Here is a 23,005-nt window from a genome sequence, read left to right on the forward strand (position 1 = left end):
TGTCGGCAAACCATCCGCTTTATTTGTTCTTGCGCCTGACCAAAAAACAAAGAATGTCGTTTACCACAAAGTGCTTGAATGAAAATCCTATTACCATCGCATTGGATCATTGCAACCTATAAAAGATGCACAGCATAAGTTCTTGCAATATACTTCAAGGGCAATATGGAAGAACAACTTGACAGGCGTCAAGGGATCAACACAGCTACGAAGAGATCAATTCTCCAAGATCTGCAGCAAATGCTTCATGAACATCATGCATTGGTCAGACTGTTCAAGACTGCTTTAGAGCGCATGCCAAGTGATTGTAATTCGGTCAAGCCAATTAAATACATTTGCAAATATGTCACGAAAAGGAGCGACATGGCGGTTTTTGGTATCCAAACATCCAATACCACCGATGAAATCACGCGCTATCAAGTTGGTACTTTTTTGTTTCTATCTATATAAACATATTATTTTGTATCATTGTTTTACGTTCAACAAAGCCTAAATTAGTTCAGCTAAAAAGTAACACGACATTCATTGGCTGTTAGGCGGTGTGAAGTTCGCCGGGTCAGCTAGTATGAATATAAATGGGGACGGCTAATAAATTAAATATTTAAATATTATTTTTAATATATGTATATGTTTATGTATGCATGTATGATGGGCGTTTATTAATGAGCAGGACGTGACCCAAGGGTGACGGAAGATTTCCGGACTCCTGGACACTGGGGCATCCGTAAGTGTCCTCGGAAAGGGCAGTCGTGAGCTCCTAGACGACCTCGGGGTGGAGATGGACAACTATGTCTCGATCGTGAAGACCGCCGCAGGAGAGGACCGGACCATAAATTAAATATTTAAATATTATTTTTAATATATGTATATGTTTATGTATGCATGTATGGTGGGCGTTTATTAATGTGCATTTAATTTATTTGCTGCTGGTGCTGCGGTGGCGTGCTCGCGCCCAGGCAAGGGGTATGACTTGGATTCTCGGGCCAGGGGATGGAATTTTTGCCCATGTGCGGGAGGCCAGCCGGTTCAATCTATTTTCTATGGGTTTTAAAATATTGAGTTTGGGATTCTACCCCTTTGGAATGGACTCACTTCTGAATTATATGCTGATAAAAGGGTCCTCTAGATTTTCCCGCCGGTCTGTTTTCTTCTCCCGATTTGTTTCCGATTTTTTGTTGTTCCACGGTCACACAAAAAAACGCTCCAACACTGCCGATATTTATTTTTCAACTAAATGCAAGCTGCCCTATGCAGTCCCTCTTACTGCAGCTGATCTGTTCTCTTCTATTGCCCTTGAACCTAGTTCAAGGGCTTGGCATGGCATTCATTTGAGGGTGTGGGTGAGCTGGCTCGTGGATCCCGCAATAATATTTGAGCCTCTCTTAAATTATCCCCTCTCTCTAAACTGCTAAATCCAGTATTTCGTCGCGAAAATTCAGGCGGGCCTGGACGGAAGAATTATTCGCAAACACTCGAAGGAAATTGAAACCTAACGGCTTTACCTTAAGATCTTGCAGCGCCCAACGTAGGCTCACACCCATTCGGTTTGTATATGAGTGTCCTATTCTTCTTCCCTCCTCCTAAAGCTTCCCACTACAATTTCAGGTCTTTGGCGTGAAAAATCCCCACCGGCTTCCCCGCCAGGTCTTCAAGCTCGTAGGCATTATTTCCTACTGGGCGTACGACTCAGCACTTCAGGAATTTCCGGGCGAATTTGGCGTTGTAGCTCTTCCCAAAGTCACTGAGGGTGAAGTTGCGCCTGTATACCTCTTGCCCAGGTTTGGCGAAGAATATTCGGGCCCTTTTGTTATAGCGCTGGCTGCTGCGCTCATACGCTATGAAGGAAGGTTGGCCTTGATACATTCCCGGATGATGTGGCATTTATCAGCGGGGTCTAATGCGTGCACCTCATGCTCCGTCAGTGACTGCAGCTTCCTCGCCAACTTATAGCAGTTCCCATTAAGGAACATTTGCTGACCAAAAACTGCAAAAAACGGCGTCACGCCTGTGGCTTCGTGCGCTGACTCACGGATCGACACTTCAATCTCCGGTAGGTACATATCCCAGTCTCGATGATCCTTCTCTAAATAAGTCCTGATTGCAGCTAATATTGTCCGGTTCACCATCTCGGCGGCATTGCTCTGTGGTGAGTAGACTGCTGTGCGCAGATGTCGGACGCCAAAGGTGCTGATCATGTCCTGGAAGATCTTCGACAGGAACTGCTTTCCGTTGTCGGAGTGGATCACCTCGGGCACCCCAAACTTGTAGAACACTTCCTGTACTAAGAATTGAACTACGTTCGCCGCGGTCGCCTCTCTCATCGCTTTCAGGAAGGTGAATTTAGAGAAGTAATCAACGAAGACAAAAATCCAGGCTTGTCCCCTTTTCGACCGGGGATACTTTCCCAGAAAATCGATGTATAATTTCTGGAACGGTCTCTCGTTACGACTTCCTGACCGATCCCTACCTGGCTTCGATGCTTTGGAGTCCGTGCTTTGGACTCCTTACATGCATCGTCATCGCTGGCCAGTAGAATTGCCTTCTAAGCCGATGCAGGGTCTTCTTAAGTCCACCGTGTCCAGCTGTGTGGTCTTCGTGGGCCTTGGAGATGAGAGTTTCCGTCAGTGACGCGGGAATCCATAATTTCCAAATGGACCCTTCCACTTGGTCGTCCATTTGCGTGAAGGCCATCCGCTTGAATATCAAATCCCCTTCCACTCGTAAGTCGAGCAACATGTCTTGATTCTTGCCGATTTCTCCTTTCAGCTCCTCATATCCTGAAGACTCAAACTCTGTCGTCTGGAATCCGAGGATCTCCGTTGGATCTATCACCACTTCGTCGATGCAGCGTGAGAGTGTATCCGCCACGACGTTATCGACTCCTTTCCGGTGTTCGATCCTAAAGTCAAACCTCTGCAGTCGCAATGACCACCTCGCAAGACGTCCGTTTAGATCCTTCAATGACATGAGCCATTTCAGGCTGGCGTGATCCGTGATAACCGTGAAGGGCATAAATTCAACGTACGGTCTGAATTTCTCAATGGCCAACACCGCAGCTAAACACTCTTTTTCCGTTACAGAATAATTTAGCTGATGCTTGTTTAACTTGGGAGAAGAATGCCACCGGACGCTCGGCTCCTTCGACGTCCAACTGAAACAACACCGCTCCCACTCCGTAATTCGATGCGTCGCACTGTACGTAGAAAGGCTTCTTGAAATCTGCATGACTTAATACCGGAGCCGTGGTGAGTGCCTTCTTCAGGGATCCTATCACCGTCTCGGCCTCCGCGGACAGGGAAAACTTTCCACGCGGATGCTTCTTCAGCGCGTCTGTCAGCGGCACTGCAATGGAAGCGTAATCCTTGATGAAGCGCCTATACCATCCTGCGGTTCCTAGGAAGCTTCTTAGTTCCTTCACTGAACTCGGATTGGGAATCCTTTGAATGGCCAAAACTCTCTCAGGATCCACCTGCAACCTGCCACCTCCGATGATAAATCCCAGGTATGTCAGTGACCTAAAGAAAAATTTTGATTTTTAAATTTGCTTTTCGCAAGCACTGGGCCACCAACCGAAGGTACCGGAGATGCGTCTGGAAATCGGGAGCTATCACCAAGAGATCATCCAGATAGACGAAAACGTTTGATCTCAACTGCGTCGGGATCACTTTGTCCATCACCCGGCATAGCATCTGTGCAGCGTTACACAGATGGGACGGCTAATAAATTAAATATTTAAATATTATTTTTAATATATGTATATGTTTATGTATGCATGTATGGTGGGCGTTTATTAATGTGCATTTAATTTATTTGCTGCTGGTGCTGCGGTGGCGTGCTCGCGCCCAGGCAAGGGGTATGACTTGGATTCTCGGGCCAGGGGATGGAATTTTTGCCCATATGCGGGAGGCCAGCCGGTTCAATCTATTTTCTATGGGTTTTAAAATATTGAGTTTGGGATTCTACCCCTTTGGAATGGACTCACTTCTGAATTATATGCTGATAAAAGGGTCCTCTAGATTTTCCCGCCGGTCTGTTTTCTTCTCCCGATTTGTTTCCGATTTTTTTGTTGTTCCACGGTCACACAAAAAAACGCTCCAACACTGCCGATATTTATTTTTCAACTAAATGCAAGCTGCCCTATGCAGTCCCTCTTACTGCAGCTGATCTGTTCTCTTCTATTGCCCTTGAACCTAGTTCAAGGGCTTGGCATGGCATTCATTTGAGGGTGTGGGTGAGCTGGCTCGTGGATCCCGCAATAATATTTGAGCCTCTCTTAAATTATCCCCTCTCTCTAAACTGCTAAATCCAGTATTTCGTCGCGAAAATTCAGGCGGGCCTGGACGGAAGAATTATTCGCAAACACTCGAAAGAAATTGAAACCTAACGGCTTTACCTTAAGATCTTGCAGCTCCCAACGTAGGCTCACACCCATTCGGTTTGTATATGAGTGTCCTATTCTTCTTCCCTCCTCCTAAAGCTTCCCACTACAATTTCAGGTCTTTGGCGTGAAAAATCCCCACCGGCTTCCCCGCCAGGTCTTCAAGCTCGTAGGCATTATTTCCTACTGGGCGTACGACTCAGCACTTCAGGAATTTCCGGGCGAATTTGGCGTTGTAGCTCTTCCCAAAGTCACTGAGGGTGAAGTTGCGCCTGTATACCTCTTGCCCAGGTTTGGCGAAGAATATTCGGGCCCTTTTGTTATAGCGCTGGCTGCTGCGCTCATACGCTATGAAGGAAGGTTGGCCTTGATACATTCCCGGATGATGTGGCATTTATCAGCGGGGTCTAATGCGTGCACCTCATGCTCCGTCAGTGACTGCAGCTTCCTCGCCAACTTATAGCAGTTCCCATTAAGGAACATTTGCTGACCAAAACTGCAAAAACGGCGTCACGCCTGTGGCTTCGTGCGCTGACTCACGGATCGACACTTCAATCTCCGGTAGGTACATATCCCAGTCTCGATGATCCTTCTCTAAATAAGTCCGGATTGCAGCTAATATTGTCCGGTTCACCATCTCGGCGGCATTGCTCTGTGGTGAGTAGACTGCTGTGCGCAGATGTCGGACGCCAAAGGTGCTGATCATGTCCTGGAAGATCTTCGACAGGAACTGCTTTCCGTTGTCGGAGTGGATCACCTCGGCACCCCAAACTTGTAGAACACTTCCTGTACTAAGAATTGAACTACGTTCGCCGCGGTCGCCTCTCTCATCGCTTTCAGGAAGGTGAATTTAGAGAAGTAATCAACGAAGACAAAAATCCAGGCTTGTCCCCTTTCGACCGGGGATACTTTCCCAGAAAATCGATGTATAATTTCTGGAACGGTCTCTCCGTTACGACTTCCTGACCGATCCCTACCTGGCTTCGATGCTTTGGAGTCCGTGCTTTGGACTCCTTACATGCATCGTCATCGCTGGCCAGTAGAATTGCCTTCTAAGCCGATGCAGGGTCTTCTTAAGTCCACCGTGTCCAGCTGTGTGGTCTTCGTGGGCCTTGGAGATGAGAGTTTCCGTCAGTGACGCGGGAATCCATAATTTCCAAATGGACCCTCCACTTGGTCGTCCATTTGCGTGAAGGCCATCCGCTTGAATATCAAATCCCCTTCCACTCGTAAGTCCCGGGCAACATGTCTTGATTCTTGCCGATTTCTCCTTTCAGCTCCTCATATCCTGAAGACTCAAACTCTGTCGTCTGGAATCCGAGGACCTCCGTTGGATCTATCACCACTTCGTCGATGCAGCGTGAGAGTGTATCCGCCACGACGTTATCGACTCCTTTCCGGTGTTCGATCCTAAAGTCAAACCTCTGCAGTCGCAATGACCACCTCGCAAGACGTCCGTTTAGATCCTTCAATGACATGAGCCATTTCAGGCTGGCGTGATCCGTGATAACCGTGAAGGGCATAAATTCAACGTACGGTCTGAATTTCTCAATGGCCAACACCGCAGCTAAACACTCTTTTTCCGTTACAGAATAATTTAGCTGATGCTTGTTTAACTTGGGAGAAGAATGCCACCGGACGCTCGGCTCCTTCGACGTCCAACTGAAACAACACCGCTCCCACTCCGTAATTCGATGCGTCGCACTGTACGTAGAAAGGCTTCTTGAAATCTGCATGACTTAATACCGGAGCCGTGGTGAGTGCCTTCTTCAGGGATCCTATCACCGTCTCGGCCTCCGCGGACAGGGAAAACTTTCCACGCGGATGCTTCTTCAGCGCGTCTGTCAGCGGCACTGCAATGGAAGCGTAATCCTTGATGAAGCGCCTATACCATCCTGCGGTTCCTAGGAAGCTTCTTAGTTCCTTCACTGAACTCGGATTGGGAATCCTTTGAATGGCCAAAACTCTCTCAGGATCCACCTGCAACCTGCCACCTCCGATGATAAATCCCAGGTATGTCAGTGACCTAAAGCAAAATTTTGATTTTTAAATTTGCTTTTCGCAAGCACTGGGCCACCAACCGAAGGTACCGGAGATGCGTCTGGAAATCGGGAGCTATCACCAAGAGATCATCCAGATAGACGAAAACGTTTGATCTCAACTGCGTCGGGTTCACTTTGTCCATCACCCGGCATAGCATCTGTGCAGCGTTACACAGATGGGACGGCTAATAAATTAAATATTTAAATATTATTAATATATGTATATGTTTATGTATGCATGTATGGTGGGCGTTTATTAATGTGCATTTAATTTATTTGCTGCTGGTGCCGCGGTGGCGGGCTCGCGCCCAGGCAAGGGGTATGACTTGGATTCTCGGGCCAGGGGATGGAATTTTTGCCCATATGCGGGAGGCCAGCCGGTTCAATCTATTTTCTATGGGTTTTAAAATATTGAGTTTGGGATTCTACCCCTTTGGAATGGACTCACTTCTGAATTATATGCTGATAAAAGGGTCCTCTAGATTTTCCCGCCGGTCTGTTTTCTTCTCCCGATTTGTTTCCGATTTTGTTGTTGTTCCACGGTCACACAAAAAAAACGCTCCAACACTGCCGATATTTATTTTTCAACTAAATGCAAGCTGCCCTATGCAGTCCCTCTTACTGCAGCTGATCTGTTCTCTGCTATTGCCCTTGAACCTAGTTCAAGGGCATGGCATGGCATTCATTTGAGGGTGTGGGTGAGCTGGCTCGTGGATCCCGCAATAATATTTGAGCCTCTCTTAAATTATCCCCTCTCTCTAAACTGCTAAATCCAGTATTTCGTCGCGAAAATTCAGGCGGGCCTGGACGGAAGAATTATTCGCAAACACTCGAAGGAAATTGAAACCTAACGGCTTTACCCTAAGATCTTGCAGCGCCCAACGTAGGCTCACACCCATTCGGTTTGTATATGAGTGTCCTATTCTTCTTCCCTCCTCCTAAAGCTTCCCACTACAATTTCAGGTCTTTGGCGTGAAAAATCCTAACCGGCTTCCCCGCCAGGTCTTCAAGCTCGTAGGCATTATTTCCTACTGGGCGTACGACTCGGCACTTCAGGAATTTCCGGGCGAATTTGGCGTTGTAGCTCTTCCCAAAGTCACTGAGGGTGAAGTTGCGCCTGTATACCTCTTACCCAGGTTTGGCGAAGAATATTCGGGCCCTTTTGTTATAGCGCTGGCTGCTGCGCTCATACGCTATGAAGGAAGGTTGGCCTTGATACATTCCCGGATGATGTGGCATTTATCAGCGGGGTCTAATGCATGCACCTCATGCTCCGTCAGCGACTGCAGCTTCCTCGCCAACTTATAGCAGTTCCCATTAAGGAACATTTGCTGACCAAAACTGCAAAAACGGCGTCACGCCTGTGGCTTCGTGCGCTGACTCACGGATCGACACTTCAATCTCCGGTAGGTACATATCCCAGTCTCGATGATCCTTCTCTAAATAAGTCCTGATTGCAGCTAATATTGTCCGGTTCACCATCTCGGCGGCATTGCTCTGTGGTGAGTAGACTGCTGTGCGCAGATGTCGGACGCCAAAGGTGCTGATCATGTCCTGGAAGATCTTCGACAGGAACTGCTTTCCGTTGTCGGAGTGGATCACCTCGGGCACCCCAAACTTGTAGAACACTTCCTGTACTAAGAATTGAACTACGTTCGCCGCGGTCGCCTCTCTCATCGCTTTCAGGAAGGTGAATTTAGAGAAGTAATCAACGAAGACAAAAAATCCAGGCTTGTCCCCTTTTCGCCCGGGGATACTTTCCCAGAAAATCGATGTATAATTTCTGGAACGGTCTCTCCGTTACGACTTCCTGACCGATCCCTACCTGGCTTCGATGCTTTGGAGTCCGTGCTTTGGACTCCTTACATGCATCGTCATCGCTGGCCAGTAGAATTGCCTTCTAAGCCGATGCAGGGTCTTCTTAAGTCCACCGTGTCCAGCTGTGTGGTCTTCGGTGGGCCTTGGAGATGAGAGTTTCCGTCAGTGACGCGGGAATCCATAATTTCCAAATGGACCCTCCACTTGGTCGTCCATTTGCGTGAAGGCCATCCGCTTGAATATCAAATCCCCTTCCACTCGTAAGTCGGGCAACATGTCTTGATTCTTGCCGATTTCTCCTTTCAGCTCCTCATATCCTGAAGACTCAAACTCTGTCGTCTGGAATCCGAGGATCTCCGTTGGATCTATCACCACTTAGTCGATGCAGCGTGAGAGTGTATCCGCCACGACGTTATCGACTCCTTTCCGGTGTTCGATCCTAAAGTCAAACCTCTGCAGTCGCAATGACCACCTCGCAAGACGTCCGTTTAGATCCTTCAATGACATGAGCCATTTCAGGCTGGCGTGATCCGTGATAACCGTGAAGGGCATAAATTCAACGTACGGTCTGAATTTCTCAATGGCCAACACCGCAGCTAAACACTCTTTTTCCGTTACAGAATAATTTAGCTGATGCTTGTTTAACTTGGGAGAAGAATGCCACCGGACGCTCGGCTCCTTCGACGTCCAACTGAAACAACACCGCTCCCCACTCCGTAATTCGATGCGTCGCACTGTACGTAGAAAGGCTTCTTGAAATCTGCATGACTTAATACCGGAGCCGTGGTGAGTGCCTTCTTCAGGGATCCTATCACCGTCTCGGCCTCCGCGGACAGGGAAAACTTTCCACGCGGATGCTTCTTCAGCGCGTCTGTCAGCGGCACTGCAATGGAAGCGTAATCCTTGATGAAGCGCCTATACCATCCTGCGGTTCCTAGGAAGCTTCTTAGTTCCTTCACTGAACTCGGATTGGGAATCCTTTGAATGGCCAAAACTCTCTCAGGATCCACCTGCAACCTGCCACCTCCGATGATAAATCCCAGGTATGTCAGTGACCTAAAAGCAAAATTTTGATTTTTAAATTTGCTTTTCGCAAGCACTGGGCCAGCAACCGAAGGTACCGGAGATGCGTCTGGAAATCGGGAGCTATCACCAAGAGATCATCCAGATAGACGAAAACGTTTGATCTCAACTGCGTCGGGTTCACTTTGTCCATCACCCGGCATAGCATCTGTGCAGCGTTACACAGATGGGACGGCTAATAAATTAAATATTTAAATATTATTTTTAATATATGTATATGTTTATGTATGCATGTATGGTGGGCGTTTATTAATGAGCAGGACGTGACCCAAGGGTGACGGAAGATTTCCGTCCTCCTGGACACTGGGGCATCCGTAAGTGTCCTCGGAAAGGGCAGTCGTGAGCTCCTAGACGACCTCGGGGTGGAGATGGACAACTATGTCTCGATCGTCAAGACCGCCGCAGGAGAGGACCGGACCATAAATTAAATATTTAAATATTATTTTTAATATATGTATATGTTTATGTATGCATGTATGGTGGGCGTTTATTAATGTGCATTTAATTTATTTGCTGCTGGTGCTGCGGTGGCGTGCTCGCGCCCAGGCAAGGGGTATGACTTGGATTCTCGGGCCAGGGGATGGAATTTTTGCCCATATGCGGGAGGCCAGCCGGTTCAATCAATTTTCTATGGGTTTTAAAATATTGAGTTTGGGATTCTACCCCTTTGGAATGGACTCACTTCTGAATTATATGCTGATAAAAGGGTCCTCTAGATTTTCCCGCCGGTCTGTTTTCTTCTCCCGATTTGTTTCCGATTTTTTTGTTGTTCCACGGTCACACAAAAAAAACGCTCCAACACTGCCGATATTTATTTTTCAACTAAATGCAAGCTGCCCTATGCAGTCCCTCTTACTGCAGCTGATCTGTTCTCTGCTATTGCCCTTGAACCTAGTTCAAGGGCTTGGCATGGCATTCATTTGAGGGTGTGGGTGAGCTGGCTCGTGGATCCCGCAATAATATTTGAGCCTCTCTTAAATTATCCCCTCTCTCTAAACTGCTAAATCCAGTATTTCGTCGCGAAAATTCAGGCGGGCCTGGACGGAAGAATTATTCGCAAACACTCGAAGGAAATTGAAACCTAACGGCTTTACCCTAAGATCTTGCAGCGCCCAACGTAGGCTCACACCCATTCGGTTTGTATATGAGTGTCCTATTCTTCTTCCCTCCTCCTAAAGCTTCCCACTACAATTTCAGGTCTTTGGCGTGAAAAATCCTAACCGGCTTCCCCGCCAGGTCTTCAAGCTCGTAGGCATTATTTCCTACTGGGCGTACGACTCGGCACTTCAGGAATTTCCGGGCGAATTTGGCGTTGTAGCTCTTCCCAAAGTCACTGAGGGTGAAGTTGCGCCTGTATACCTCTTGCCCAGGTTTGGCGAAGAATATTCGGGCCCTTTTGTTATAGCGCTGGCTGCTGCGCTCATACGCTATGAAGGAAGGTTGGCCTTGATACATTCCCGGATGATGTGGCATTTATCAGCGGGGTCTAATGCGTGCACCTCATGCTCCGTCAGTGACTGCAGCTTCCTCGCCAACTTATAGCAGTTCCCATTAAGGAACATTTGCTGACCAAAACTGCAAAAACGGCGTCACGCCTGTGGCTTCGTGCGCTGACTCACGGATCGACACTTCAATCTCCGGTAGGTACATATCCCAGTCTCGATGATCCTTCTCTAAATAAGTCCTGATTGCAGCTAATATTGTCCGGTTCACCATCTCGGCGGCATTGCTCTGTGGTGAGTAGACTGCTGTGCGCAGATGTCGGACGCCAAAGGTGCTGATCATGTCCTGGAAGATCTTCGACAGGAACTGCTTTCCGTTGTCGGAGTGGATCACCTCGGGCACCCCAAACTTGTAGAACACTTCCTGTACTAAGAATTGAACTACGTTCGCCGCGGTCGCCTCTCTCATCGCTTTCAGGAAGGTGAATTTAGAGAAGTAATCAACGAAGACAAAAATCCAGGCTTGTCCCCTTTTCGACCGGGGATACTTTCCCAGAAAATCGATGTATAATTTCTGGAACGGTCTCTCCGTTACGACTTCCTGACCGATCCCTACCTGGCTTCGATGCTTTGGAGTCCGTGCTTTGGACTCCTTACATGCATCGTCATCGCTGGCCAGTAGAATTGCCTTCTAAGCCGATGCAGGGTCTTCTTAAGTCCACCGTGTCCAGCTGTGTGGTCTTCGTGGGCCTTGGAGATGAGAGTTTCCGTCAGTGACGCGGGAATCCATAATTTCCAAATGGACCCTCCACTTGGTCGTCCATTTGCGTGAAGGCCATCCGCTTGAATATCAAATCCCCTTCCACTCGTAAGTCGGGCAACATGTCTTGATTCTTGCCGATTTCTCCTTTCAGCTCCTCATATCCTGAAGACTCAAACTCTGTCGTCTGGAATCCGAGGATCTCCGTTGGATCTATCACCACTTAGTCGATGCAGCGTGAGAGTGTATCCGCCACGACGTTATCGACTCCTTTCCGGTGTTCGATCCTAAAGTCAAACCTCTGCAGTCGCAATGACCACCTCGCAAGACGTCCGTTTAGATCCTTCAATGACATGAGCCATTTCAGGCTGGCGTGATCCGTGATAACCGTGAAGGGCATAAATTCAACGTACGGTCTGAATTTCTCAATGGCCAACACCGCAGCTAAACACTCTTTTTCCGTTACAGAATAATTTAGCTGATGCTTGTTTAACTTGGGAGAAGAATGCCACCGGACGCTCGGCTCCTTCGACGTCCAACTGAAACAACACCGCTCCCACTCCGTAATTCGATGCGTCGCACTGTACGTAGAAAGGCTTCTTGAAATCTGCATGACTTAATACCGGAGCCGTGGTGAGTGCCTTCTTCAGGGATCCTATCACCGTCTCGGCCTCCGCGGACAGGGAAAACTTTCCACGCGGATGCTTCTTCAGCGCGTCTGTCAGCGGCACTGCAATGGAAGCGTAATCCTTGATGAAGCGCCTATACCATCCTGCGGTTCCTAGGAAGCTTCTTAGTTCCTTCACTGAACTCGGATTGGGAATCCTTTGAATGGCCAAAACTCTCTCAGGATCCACCTGCAACCTGCCACCTCCGATGATAAATCCCAGGTATGTCAGTGACCTAAAGCAAAATTTTGATTTTTAAATTTGCTTTTCGCAAGCACTGGGCCACCAACCGAAGGTACCGGAGATGCGTCTGGAAATCGGGAGCTATCACCAAGAGATCATCCAGATAGACGAAAACGTTTGATCTCAACTGCGTCGGGTTCACTTTGTCCATCACCCGGCATAGCATCTGTGCAGCGTTACACAGATGGGACGGCTAATAAATTAAATATTTAAATATTATTTTTAATATATGTATATGTTTATGTATGCATGTATGGTGGGCGTTTATTAATGAGCAGGACGTGACCCAAGGGTGACGGAAGATTTCCGTCCTCCTGGACACTGGAGCATCCGTAAGTGTCCTCGGAAAGGGCAGTCGTGAGCTCCTAGACGACCTCGGGGTGGAGATGGACAACTATGTCTCGATCGTCAAGACCGCCGCAGGAGAGGACCGGACCATAAATTAAATATTTAAATATTATTTTTAATATATGTATATGTTTATGTATGCATGTATGGTGGGCGTTTATTAATGTGCATTTAATTTATTTGCTGCTGGTGCCGCGGTGGCGGGCTCGCGCCCAGGCAAGGGGTATGACTTGGATTCTCGGGCCAGGGGATGGAATTTTTGCCCATATGCGGGAGGCCAGCCGGTTCAATCTATTTTCTATGGGTTTTAAAATATTGAGTTTGGGATTCTTCCCCTTTGGAATGGACTCACTTCTGAATTATATGCTGATAAAAGGGTCCTCTAGATTTTCCCGCCGGTCTGTTTTCTTCTCCCGATTTGTTTCCGATTTTTTGTTGTTCCACGGTCACACAAAAACGCTCCAACACTGCCGATATTTATTTTTCAACTAAATGCAAGCTGCCCTATGCAGTCCCTCTTACTGCAGCTGATCTGTTCTCTTCTATTGCCCTTGAACCTAGTTCAAGGGCTTGGCATGGCATTCATTTGAGGGTGTGGGTGAGCTGGCTCGTGGATCCCGCAATAATATTTGAGCCTCTCTTAAATTATCCCCTCTAAACTGCTAAATCCAGTATTTCGTCGCGAAAATTCAGGCGGGCCTGGACGGAAGAATTATTCGCAAACACTCGAAGGAAATTGAAACCTAACGGCTTTACCTTAAGATCTTGCAGCGCCCAACGTAGGCTCACACCCATTCGGTTTGTATATGAGTGTCCTATTCTTCTTCCCTTCTCCTAAAGCTTCCCACTACAATTTCAGGTCTTTGGCGTGAAAAATCCCCACCGGCTTCCCCGCCAGGTCTTCAAGCTCGTAGGCATTATTTCCTACTGGGCGTACGACTCGGCACTTCAGGAATTTCCGGGCGAATTTGGCGTTGTAGCTCTTCCAAAAGTCACTGAGGGTGAAGTTGCGCCTGTATACCTCTTGCCCAGGTTTGGCGAAGAATATTCGGGCCCTTTTGTTATAGCGCTGGCTGCTGCGCTCATACGCTATGAAGGAAGGTTGGCCTTGATACATTCCCGGATGATGTGGCATTTATCAGCGGGGTCTAATGCGTGCACCTCATGCTCCGTCAGCGACTGCAGCTTCCTCGCCAACTTATAGCAGTTCCCATTAAGGAACATTTGCTGACCAAAAACTGCAAAAAACGGCGTCACGCCTGTGGCTTCGTGCGCTGACTCACGGATCGACACTTCAATCTCCGGTAGGTACATATCCCAGTCTCGATGATCCTTCTCTAAATAAGTCCTGATTGCAGCTAATATTGTCCGGTTCACCATCTCGGCGGCATTGCTCTGTGGTGAGTAGACTGCTGTGCGCAGATGTCGGACGCCAAAGGTGCTGATCATGTCCTGGAAGATCTTCGACAGGAACTGCTTTCCGTTGTCGGAGTGGATCACCTCGGGCACCCCAAACTTGTAGAACACTTCCTGTACTAAGAATTGAACTACGTTCGCCGCGGTCGCCTCTCTCATCGCTTTCAGGAAGGTGAATTTAGAGAAGTAATCAACGAAGACAAAAATCCAGGCTTGTCCCCTTTTCGACCGGGGATACTTTCCCAGAAAATCGATGTATAATTTCTGGAACGGTCTCTCCGTTACGACTTCCTGACCGATCCCTACCTGGCTTCGATGCTTTGGAGTCCGTGCTTTGGACTCCTTACATGCATCGTCATCGCTGGCCAGTAGAATTGCCTTCTAAGCCGATGCAGGGTCTTCTTAAGTCCACCGTGTCCAGCTGTGTGGTCTTCGTGGGCCTTGGAGATGAGAGTTTCCGTCAGTGACGCGGGAATCCATAATTTCCAAATGGACCCTCCACTTGGTCGTCCATTTGCGTGAAGGCCATCCGCTTGAATATCAAATCCCCTTCCACTCGTAAGTCGGGCAACATGTCTTGATTCTTGCCGATTTCTCCTTTCAGCTCCTCATATCCTGAAGACTCAAACTCTGTCGTCTGGAATCCGAGGATCTCCGTTGGATCTATCACCACTTAGTCGATGCAGCGTGAGAGTGTATCCGCCACGACGTTATCGACTCCATTCCGGTGTTCGATCCTAAAGTCAAACCTCTGCAGTCGCAATGACCACCTCGCAAGACGTCCGTTTAGATCCTTCAATGACATGAGCCATTTCAGGCTGGCGTGATCCGTGATAACCGTGAAGGGCATAAATTCAACGTACGGTCTGAATTTCTCAATGGCCAACACCGCAGCTAAACACTCTTTTTCCGTTACAGAATAATTTAGCTGATGCTTGTTTAACTTGGGAGAAGAATGCCACCGGACGCTCGGCTCCTTCGACGTCCAACTGAAACAACACCGCTCCCACTCCGTAATTCGATGCGTCGCACTGTACGTAGAAAGGCTTCTTGAAATCTGCATGACTTAATACCGGAGCCGTGGTGAGTGCCTTCTTCAGGGATCCTATCACCGTCTCGGCCTCCGCGGACAGGGAAAACTTTCCACGCGGATGCTTCTTCAGCGCGTCTGTCAGCGGCACTGCAATGGAAGCGTAATCCTTGATGAAGCGCCTATACCATCCTGCGGTTCCTAGGAAGCTTCTTAGTTCCTTCACTGAACTCGGATTGGGAATCCTTTGAATGGCCAAAACTCTCTCAGGATCCACCTGCAACCTGCCACCTCCGATGATAAATCCCAGGTATGTCAGTGACCTAAAGCAAAATTTTGATTTTTAAATTTGCTTTTCGCAAGCACTGGGCCACCAACCGAAGGTACCGGAGATGCGTCTGGAAATCGGGAGCTATCACCAAGAGATCATCCAGATAGACGAAAACGTTTGATCTCAACTGCGTCGGGTTCACTTTGTCCATCACCCGGCATAGCATCTGTGCAGCGTTACACAGATGGGACGGCTAATAAATTAAATATTTAAATATTATTTTTAATATATGTATATGTTTATGTATGCATGTATGGTGGGCGTTTATTAATGAGCAGGACGTGACCCAAGGGTGACGGAAGATTTCCGTCCTCCTGGACACTGGGGCATCCGTAAGTGTCCTCGGAAAGGGCAGTCGTGAGCTCCTAGACGACCTCGGGGTGGAGATGGACAACTATGTCTCGATCGTCAAGACCGCCGCAGGAGAGGACCGGACCATAAATTAAATATTTAAATATTATTTTTAATATATGTATATGTTTATGTATGCATGTATGGTGGGCGTTTATTAATGTGCATTTAATTTATTTGCTGCTGCAAGGGGTATGACTTGGATTCTTGGGCCAGGGGATGGAATTTTTGCCCATATGCGGGAGGCCAGCCGGTTCAATCCTTTGGAATGGACTCACTTCTTAATTATATGCTGATAAAAGGGTCCTCTAGATTTTCCCGCCGGTCTGTTTTCTTCTCCCGATTTGTTTCCGATTTTTTTGTTGTTCCACGGTCACACAAAAAACGCTCCAACACTGCCGATATTTATTTTTCAACTAAATGCAAGCTGCCCTATGCAGTCCCTCTTACTGCAGCTGATCTGTTCTCTTCTATTGCCCTTGAACCTAGTTCAAGGGCTTGGCATGGCATTCATTTGAGGGTGTGGGTGAGCTGGCTCGTGGATCCCGCAATAATATTTGAGCCTCTCTTAAATTATCCCCTCTCTCTAAACTGCTAAATCCAGTATTTCGTCGCGAAAATTCAGGCGGGCCTGGACGGAAGAATTATTCGCAAACACTCGAAGGAAATTGAAACCTAACGGCTTTACCTTAAGATCTTGCAGCGCCCAACGTAGGCTCACACCCATTCGGTTTGTATATGAGTGTCCTATTCTTCTTCCCTTCTCCTAAAGCTTCCCACTACAATTTCAGGTCTTTGGCGTGAAAAATCCCCACCGGCTTCCCCGCCAGGTCTTCAAGCTCGTAGGCATTATTTCCTACTGGGCGTACGACTCGGCACTTCAGGAATTTCCGGGCGAATTTGGCGTTGTAGCTCTTCCAAAAGTCACTGAGGGTGAAGTTGCGCCTGTATACCTCTTGCCCAGGTTTGGCGAAGAATATTCGGGCCCTTTGTTATAGCGCTGGCTGCTGCGCTCATACGCTATGAAGGAAGGTTGGCCTTGATACATTCCCGGATGATGTGGCATTTATCAGCGGGGTCTAATGCGTGCACCTCATGCTCCGTCAGCGACTGCAGCTTCCTCGCCAACTTATAGCAGTTCCCATTAAGGAACATTTGCTGACCAAAACTGCAAAACGGCGTCACGCCTGTGGCTTCGTGCGCTGACTCACGGATCGACACTTCAATCTCCGGTAGGTACATATCCCAGTCTCGATGATCCTTCTCTAAATAAGTCCTGATTGCAGCTAATATTGTCCGGTTCACCATCTCGGCGGCATTGCTCTGTGGTGAGTAGACTGCTGTGCGCAGATGTCGGACGCCAAAGGTGCTGATCATGTCCTGGAAGATCTTCGACAGGAACTGCTTTCCGTTGTCGGAGTGGATCACCTCAGGCACCCCAAACTTGTAGAACACTTCCTGTACTAAGAATTGAACTACGTTCGCCGCGGTCGCCTCTCTCATCGCTTTCAGGAAGGTGAATTTAGAGAAGTAATCAACGAAGACAAAAATCCAGGCTTGTCCCCTTTTCGACCGGGGATACTTTCCCAGAAAATCGATGTATAATTTCTGGAACGGTCTCTCCGTTACGACTTCCTGACCGATCCCTACCTGGCTTCGATGCTTTGGAGTCCGTGCTTTGGACTCCTTACATGCATCGTCATCGCTGGCCAGTAGAATTGCCTTCTAAGCCGATGCAGGGTCTTCTTAAGTCCACCGTGTCCAGCTGTGTGGTCTTCGTGGGCCTTGGAGATGAGAGTTTCCGTCAGTGACGCGGGAATCCATAATTTCCAAATGGACCCTCCACTTGGTCGTCCATTTGCGTGAAGGCCATCCGCTTGAATATCAAATCCCCTTCCACTCGTAAGTCGGGCAACATGTCTTGATTCTTGCCGATTTCTCCTTTCAGCTCCTCATATCCTGAAGACTCAAACTTTGTCGTCTGGAATCCGAGGATCTCCGTTGGATCTATCACCACTTAGTCGATGCAGCGTGAGAGTGTATCCGCCACGACGTTATCGACTCCTTTCCGGTGTTCGATCCTAAAGTCAAACCTCTGCAGTCGCAATGACCACCTCGCAAGACGTCCGTTTAGATCCTTCAATGACATGAGCCATTTCAGGCTGGCGTGATCCGTGATAACCGTGAAGGGCATAAATTCAACGTACGGTCTGAATTTCTCAATGGCCAACACCGCAGCTAAACACTCTTTTTCCGTTACAGAATAATTTAGCTGATGCTTGTTTAACTTGGGAGAAGAATGCCACCGGACGCTCGGCTCCTTCGACGTCCAACTGAAACAACACCGCTCCCACTCCGTAATTCGATGCGTCGCACTGTACGTAGAAAGGCTTCTTGAAATCTGCATGACTTAATACCGGAGCCGTGGTGAGTGCCTTCTTCAGGGATCCTATCACCGTCTCGGCCTCCGCGGACAGGGAAAACTTTCCACGCGGATGCTTCTTCAGCGCGTCTGTCAGCGGCACTGCAATGGAAGCGTAATCCTTGATGAAGCGCCTATACCATCCTGCGGTTCCTAGGAAGCTTCTTAGTTCCTTCACTGAACTCGGATTGGGAATCCTTTGAATGGCCAAAACTCTCTCAGGATCCACCTGCAACCTGCCACCTCCGATGATAAATCCCAGGTATGTCAGTGACCTAAAGCAAAATTTTGATTTTTAAATTTGCTTTTCGCAAGCACTGGGCCACCAACCGAAGGTACCGGAGATGCGTCTGGAAATCGGGAGCTATCACCAAGAGATCATCCAGATAGACGAAAACGTTTGATCTCAACTGCGTCGGGTTCACTTTGTCCATCACCCGGCATAGCATCTGTGCAGCGTTACACAGATGGGACGGCTAATAAATTAAATATTTAAATATTATTTTTAATATATGTATATGTTTATGTATGCATGTATGGTGGGCGTTTATTAATGAGCAGGACGTGACCCAAGGGTGACGGAAGATTTCCGTCCTCCTGGACACTGGGGCATCCGTAAGTGTCCTCGGAAAGGGCAGTCGTGAGCTCCTAGACGACCTCGGGGTGGAGATGGACAACTATGTCTCGATCGTCAAGACCGCCGCAGGAGAGGACCGGACCATAAATTAAATATTTAAATATTATTTTTAATATATGTATATGTTTATGTATGCATGTATGGTGGGCGTTTATTAATGTGCATTTAATTTATTTGCTGCTGCAAGGGGTATGACTTGGATTCTTGGGCCAGGGGATGGAATTTTTGCCCATATGCGGGAGGCCAGCCGGTTCAATCCTTTGGAATGGACTCACTTCTTAATTATATGCTGATAAAAGGGTCCTCTAGATTTTCCCGCCGGTCTGTTTTCTTCTCCCGATTTGTTTCCGATTTTTTTGTTGTTCCACGGTCACACAAAAAAACGCTCCAACACTGCCGATATTTATTTTTCAACTAAATGCAAGCTGCCCTATGCAGTCCCTCTTACTGCAGCTGATCTGTTCTCTTCTATTGCCCTTGAACCTAGTTCAAGGGCTTGGCATGGCATTCATTTGAGGGTGTGGGTGAGCTGGCTCTTGGATCCCGCAATATTATTCGAGCCTCTCTTAAATTATCCCCTTTCTCTCTCACCAGTACCGTAGATCGCCTTGCCCCTTCGCCTATCGACCTGCCAACCTCCAAAAAAATACTGCTAAATCCAGTATTTCGCCTATCGATCTCCTTCGAATGCAACACCTACCAGATGGTAGATAGTCAAAGATTTGCATTGTTCAATGTTTCAACATATACGGGAATGCCCTTTTTCAAACGTTAATAGGTGGTAATAGTTGATCTTTGTATCTACAAAACTATCGTATATTTAATTATATTCCATCCTCAACTGCCTAAAGCGGTTTTTATTGTTGCTATTAAATTCCATAAATATTTTCAAAGTATGGGGAAAGTTGAAGGTAAAGTAAAAATGTTATATTTATATCAATATGTATTATATTATTTTATTATTATAACTGTAAATACTCTAAGATCGACGCTCAAAACGGGCAAAACGGCAAAAGCCAGCAAGATTTGCCTCGCCTACAGAGTCATCTTTGGCAAGTCCTGCAACCAACACAGAGCCAACTCCCACCCTTTGTCAAGATACTTTTAAATCTTTGCCACTGCTGGAATATTCTGCAAAAAGAGAAGCCCAGACTCGCAATGTGAATATCCAATTTGTAAACATACGCACAAGACCGGCGAGCACAAAAAAACCAGCGCAGGCCTCAACGTCACTCAGCAATGCAATGAAAAAGATTAAGCGTCGACGAAACAGCGATACTTCTAGCGATGAAGAACGTTGGCTGAATGCCATTGAAACTGGGAAGCTAGACGATGTCGACGAAGAGTTAAAAAAGATAAAAGACCCAAAATTAATGACGGCTCGTCAACGAGCTATGTATGAACGGACACAAGATTCGGATAATAATATGATTGGATTTGTTGAAGAACTAATTGCTCTTCCCAGTGGATATAAGGAAAAGGAAAAACCTCAGACAGCGGAAGAAATCGAAAAAGCAGCGCTAAAGTCGCAAAAACGTAAGCAACAGGCGGACGAGCGTCGCGAAAAAGATAAACAAAAAACAATGGATCGCTTGCTAAAAAAACAGGAGAGCAGTAAACAACGCTCAGGCGCTCGTAGCAAACAAGCACAAAAGCCTTCACACCCAAAGCTTACCTATATGAATACTATTGAAGGTGCCTACATCTTGGTACCTCCAGGTCATGAGTTTCCGATGGAAGCGAAAGTGTCACGGCCTTCACCACCAGCTCACTTTTGTTACATTAGTGACTGCGGAAATCGTAAGGCGTACTCCTGCTCTAAAACCAACGTTCCTCTATGCAGTCTAGTTTGTTACCGTAAGCATATAACAGCCGCAATATTGCAACAAGATAATCCTAACCGTATAGTTTAAATGTTTTCATGCACTTTTTTTTATTGATTTAATACAAAAATATTTATAATTTCTTGTTGCTCCGTTTCAGTACGTTGCAAGTATTGGTATTCGCTCTTCAAACGCTCTAATTTGACTGTCTGCTCCATAATCTTGCTCTGACAGATTTGTTGCTCGGCTTGCCGGTGCTGTGACATTGTTTTAAGTTGGTTTTGTGTCCCAATTGCACGCAGCTTTTCCACCTCGACATCTTTGGCAAATGTTTTTGATATTTTATAGAAGTCATGGATCAAACTCTTGAAGTGTTGAAGATTTCTTGAATACTCCAGACACTCATGTCTCAGCTCTATTTTTTGAGTGGCAATACTGGGATCCTGAACTCGCAGCCTGTAGATATCGTCTATAAACAATCCAAATTTTTTCAATTCCTCCATTTCGACTCTAATATGATATACATATTTACAAAAACAATCGATTTTATCTTAGGTATACCACAGCATTTTCTGTTTTGGCAAGCCTTCGTTGTCATTGACAACGAACAATCATACCATTTTAGTTTCAGTCGTTGCCAAAGGATACACGAATTGAGTTGTACCACAGACAATATACATAAAAGCAAGATAATTAATGCCAAACGATTTTTTTGCACACGAATTTTTCGCCTGGCTCTACGCCCTTAATGCAGAGAGGTCAAGTTCTAGAGTTAGCCTCTCTCATAATTTCAGCGGCATTCGACAATTATTTTAGATCTGCTTTCATGCATAGGTGTGTAGGTTGCATTTTTTTACAGTGTAGACCTTTTGGAAGCCGTTTTCCCCCAATACTAAAAAACACCTAATTTAGTATAGTCTTTCTATGAATGCTATTTGTTTAAATTATAGAATATATGTAGCCGATATAAAACACATATGTAAATATAAGTAAAATATTTTATAATAAATGCATTATTCATCGTGCGTCATGTCAATATTCTTATTTTGTTGAAGCCCGTAGTTGTGCTGGGTCCTTAATAAACGAACCAACAAAAAAACGAGAAGGGACGTGTGAGACGCTTCTTACGCGTCACAACTTTTATACCCGGCACTCAGTACTACATGTGTACATTAGCGGTTATTTGTCAAATTTTAAATTTTTTCTTCATCTGTCATCTACATCTACAACACTTCTCACACCAACACGCTCCTTTAGCTCGCCCCCCTTCCCTAGACCCACACACTGCAGACTCACGGCAGAGGCAGAGCCAGCGGCAGACGGCCAGTGTACTGCTATAAGCTGCGGGACGGGGTGGGTTTGGCCACTGAAAATGAATTTCTTCATTGTGGCTATAATAATGATCCAATTGGACCCCAATTTGGTGATCTGATAGATATGGTCATTCCCTACGGAATGGCGTTTTTAGTTTTCTGCTATCTTCAAAATTGAGCCATGTCTGTCTGTCCGTCCGCCTGTCCGTCTGTCCATCCTGATGAGCGCCTAGTACTCAGAGACCATAAAAGCTAGAGCCACCAAATTTTGCATCCAGACTTCTGTATGCTCACACTGTTACAAGTGTATTTCAAAAATGAGCCCCGCCGCCTTCCGCCCCAGCAAAAAGGGCGAAAACCTCCCAAATCTACAATTTTTTAGATAAAAGAAATCTAAAAACCATTCCGTAGGGAATGACCATATCTATCAGAACACCAAATTGGGATCCGATTAGATCATTATTACGGCCACAATGAAGAAATTAATTTGCAGTGGCTAAACCCACCCCGTCCCGCAGCTTATATTTGTTTTTTGCACATTCTCTCATTCACACTCTGCTTCGCGCAGTGGCAGAGGCCTCCGCCTCTGACACGTCTCTGCCTCTGCCTCTGCCGCGTCTCTGCCCTGACTCTGCAGTGTGTTGCTCTAGGGGAGGGTGGCGAGCTAAAGGAGCGTGTTGGCGTGAGTAGTGTTGTTGATGTAGATGACAGATGAAGAAAAATGTAAAATTTGACATATAACCGCTAAGGTGTCGATGTAGTACTGAGTGCCGGGTATAAAAGTTGTGACGCGTAAGAAGCGTCTCACAGGTCCCTTCTCGTTTGGTCGTACCAAAATGAACTAACGAAAAAGAACGATTAACAAATAGAACACATTAAATGAACTAAAATAACGACTTT

The 23,005-nt window shown here is 46.8% G+C and overlaps 2 protein-coding genes across 2 annotated transcripts; one reads left to right on the forward strand and one right to left on the reverse strand.

Moving 5' to 3' along the window:
- The first annotated feature begins 19,751 nt into the window (after nt 1-19,751).
- LOC117891321 (INO80 complex subunit B) lies at nt 19,752-20,994 on the forward strand. Its single transcript, XM_034796736.1, has 2 exons — nt 19,752-19,880; nt 19,954-20,994. Exons 1-2 carry the CDS (start codon nt 19,865-19,867, stop codon nt 20,880-20,882), a joined length of 945 nt encoding a protein of 314 aa, XP_034652627.1. The 5' UTR covers nt 19,752-19,864; the 3' UTR covers nt 20,883-20,994.
- Nucleotides 20,899-21,391, reverse strand: LOC117891322 (intraflagellar transport protein 20 homolog). Its single transcript, XM_034796737.1, has one exon. It carries the CDS (start codon nt 21,293-21,295, stop codon nt 20,903-20,905), a length of 393 nt encoding a protein of 130 aa, XP_034652628.1. The 5' UTR covers nt 21,296-21,391; the 3' UTR covers nt 20,899-20,902.
- Between the last annotated feature and the right edge of the window lie 1,614 nt (nt 21,392-23,005).

This window comes from Drosophila subobscura, chromosome E, assembly GCF_008121235.1.
Source record: "Drosophila subobscura isolate 14011-0131.10 chromosome E, UCBerk_Dsub_1.0, whole genome shotgun sequence".
NCBI lineage: Eukaryota > Metazoa > Arthropoda > Insecta > Diptera > Drosophilidae > Drosophila > Drosophila subobscura.

Bases quoted from the DNA above. Each gene is read 5' to 3' on its own strand.
- LOC117891322 (XM_034796737.1), bottom strand. From the start codon at position 21,295: ATGGAGGAATTGAAAAAATTTGGATTGTTTATAGACGATATCTACAGG.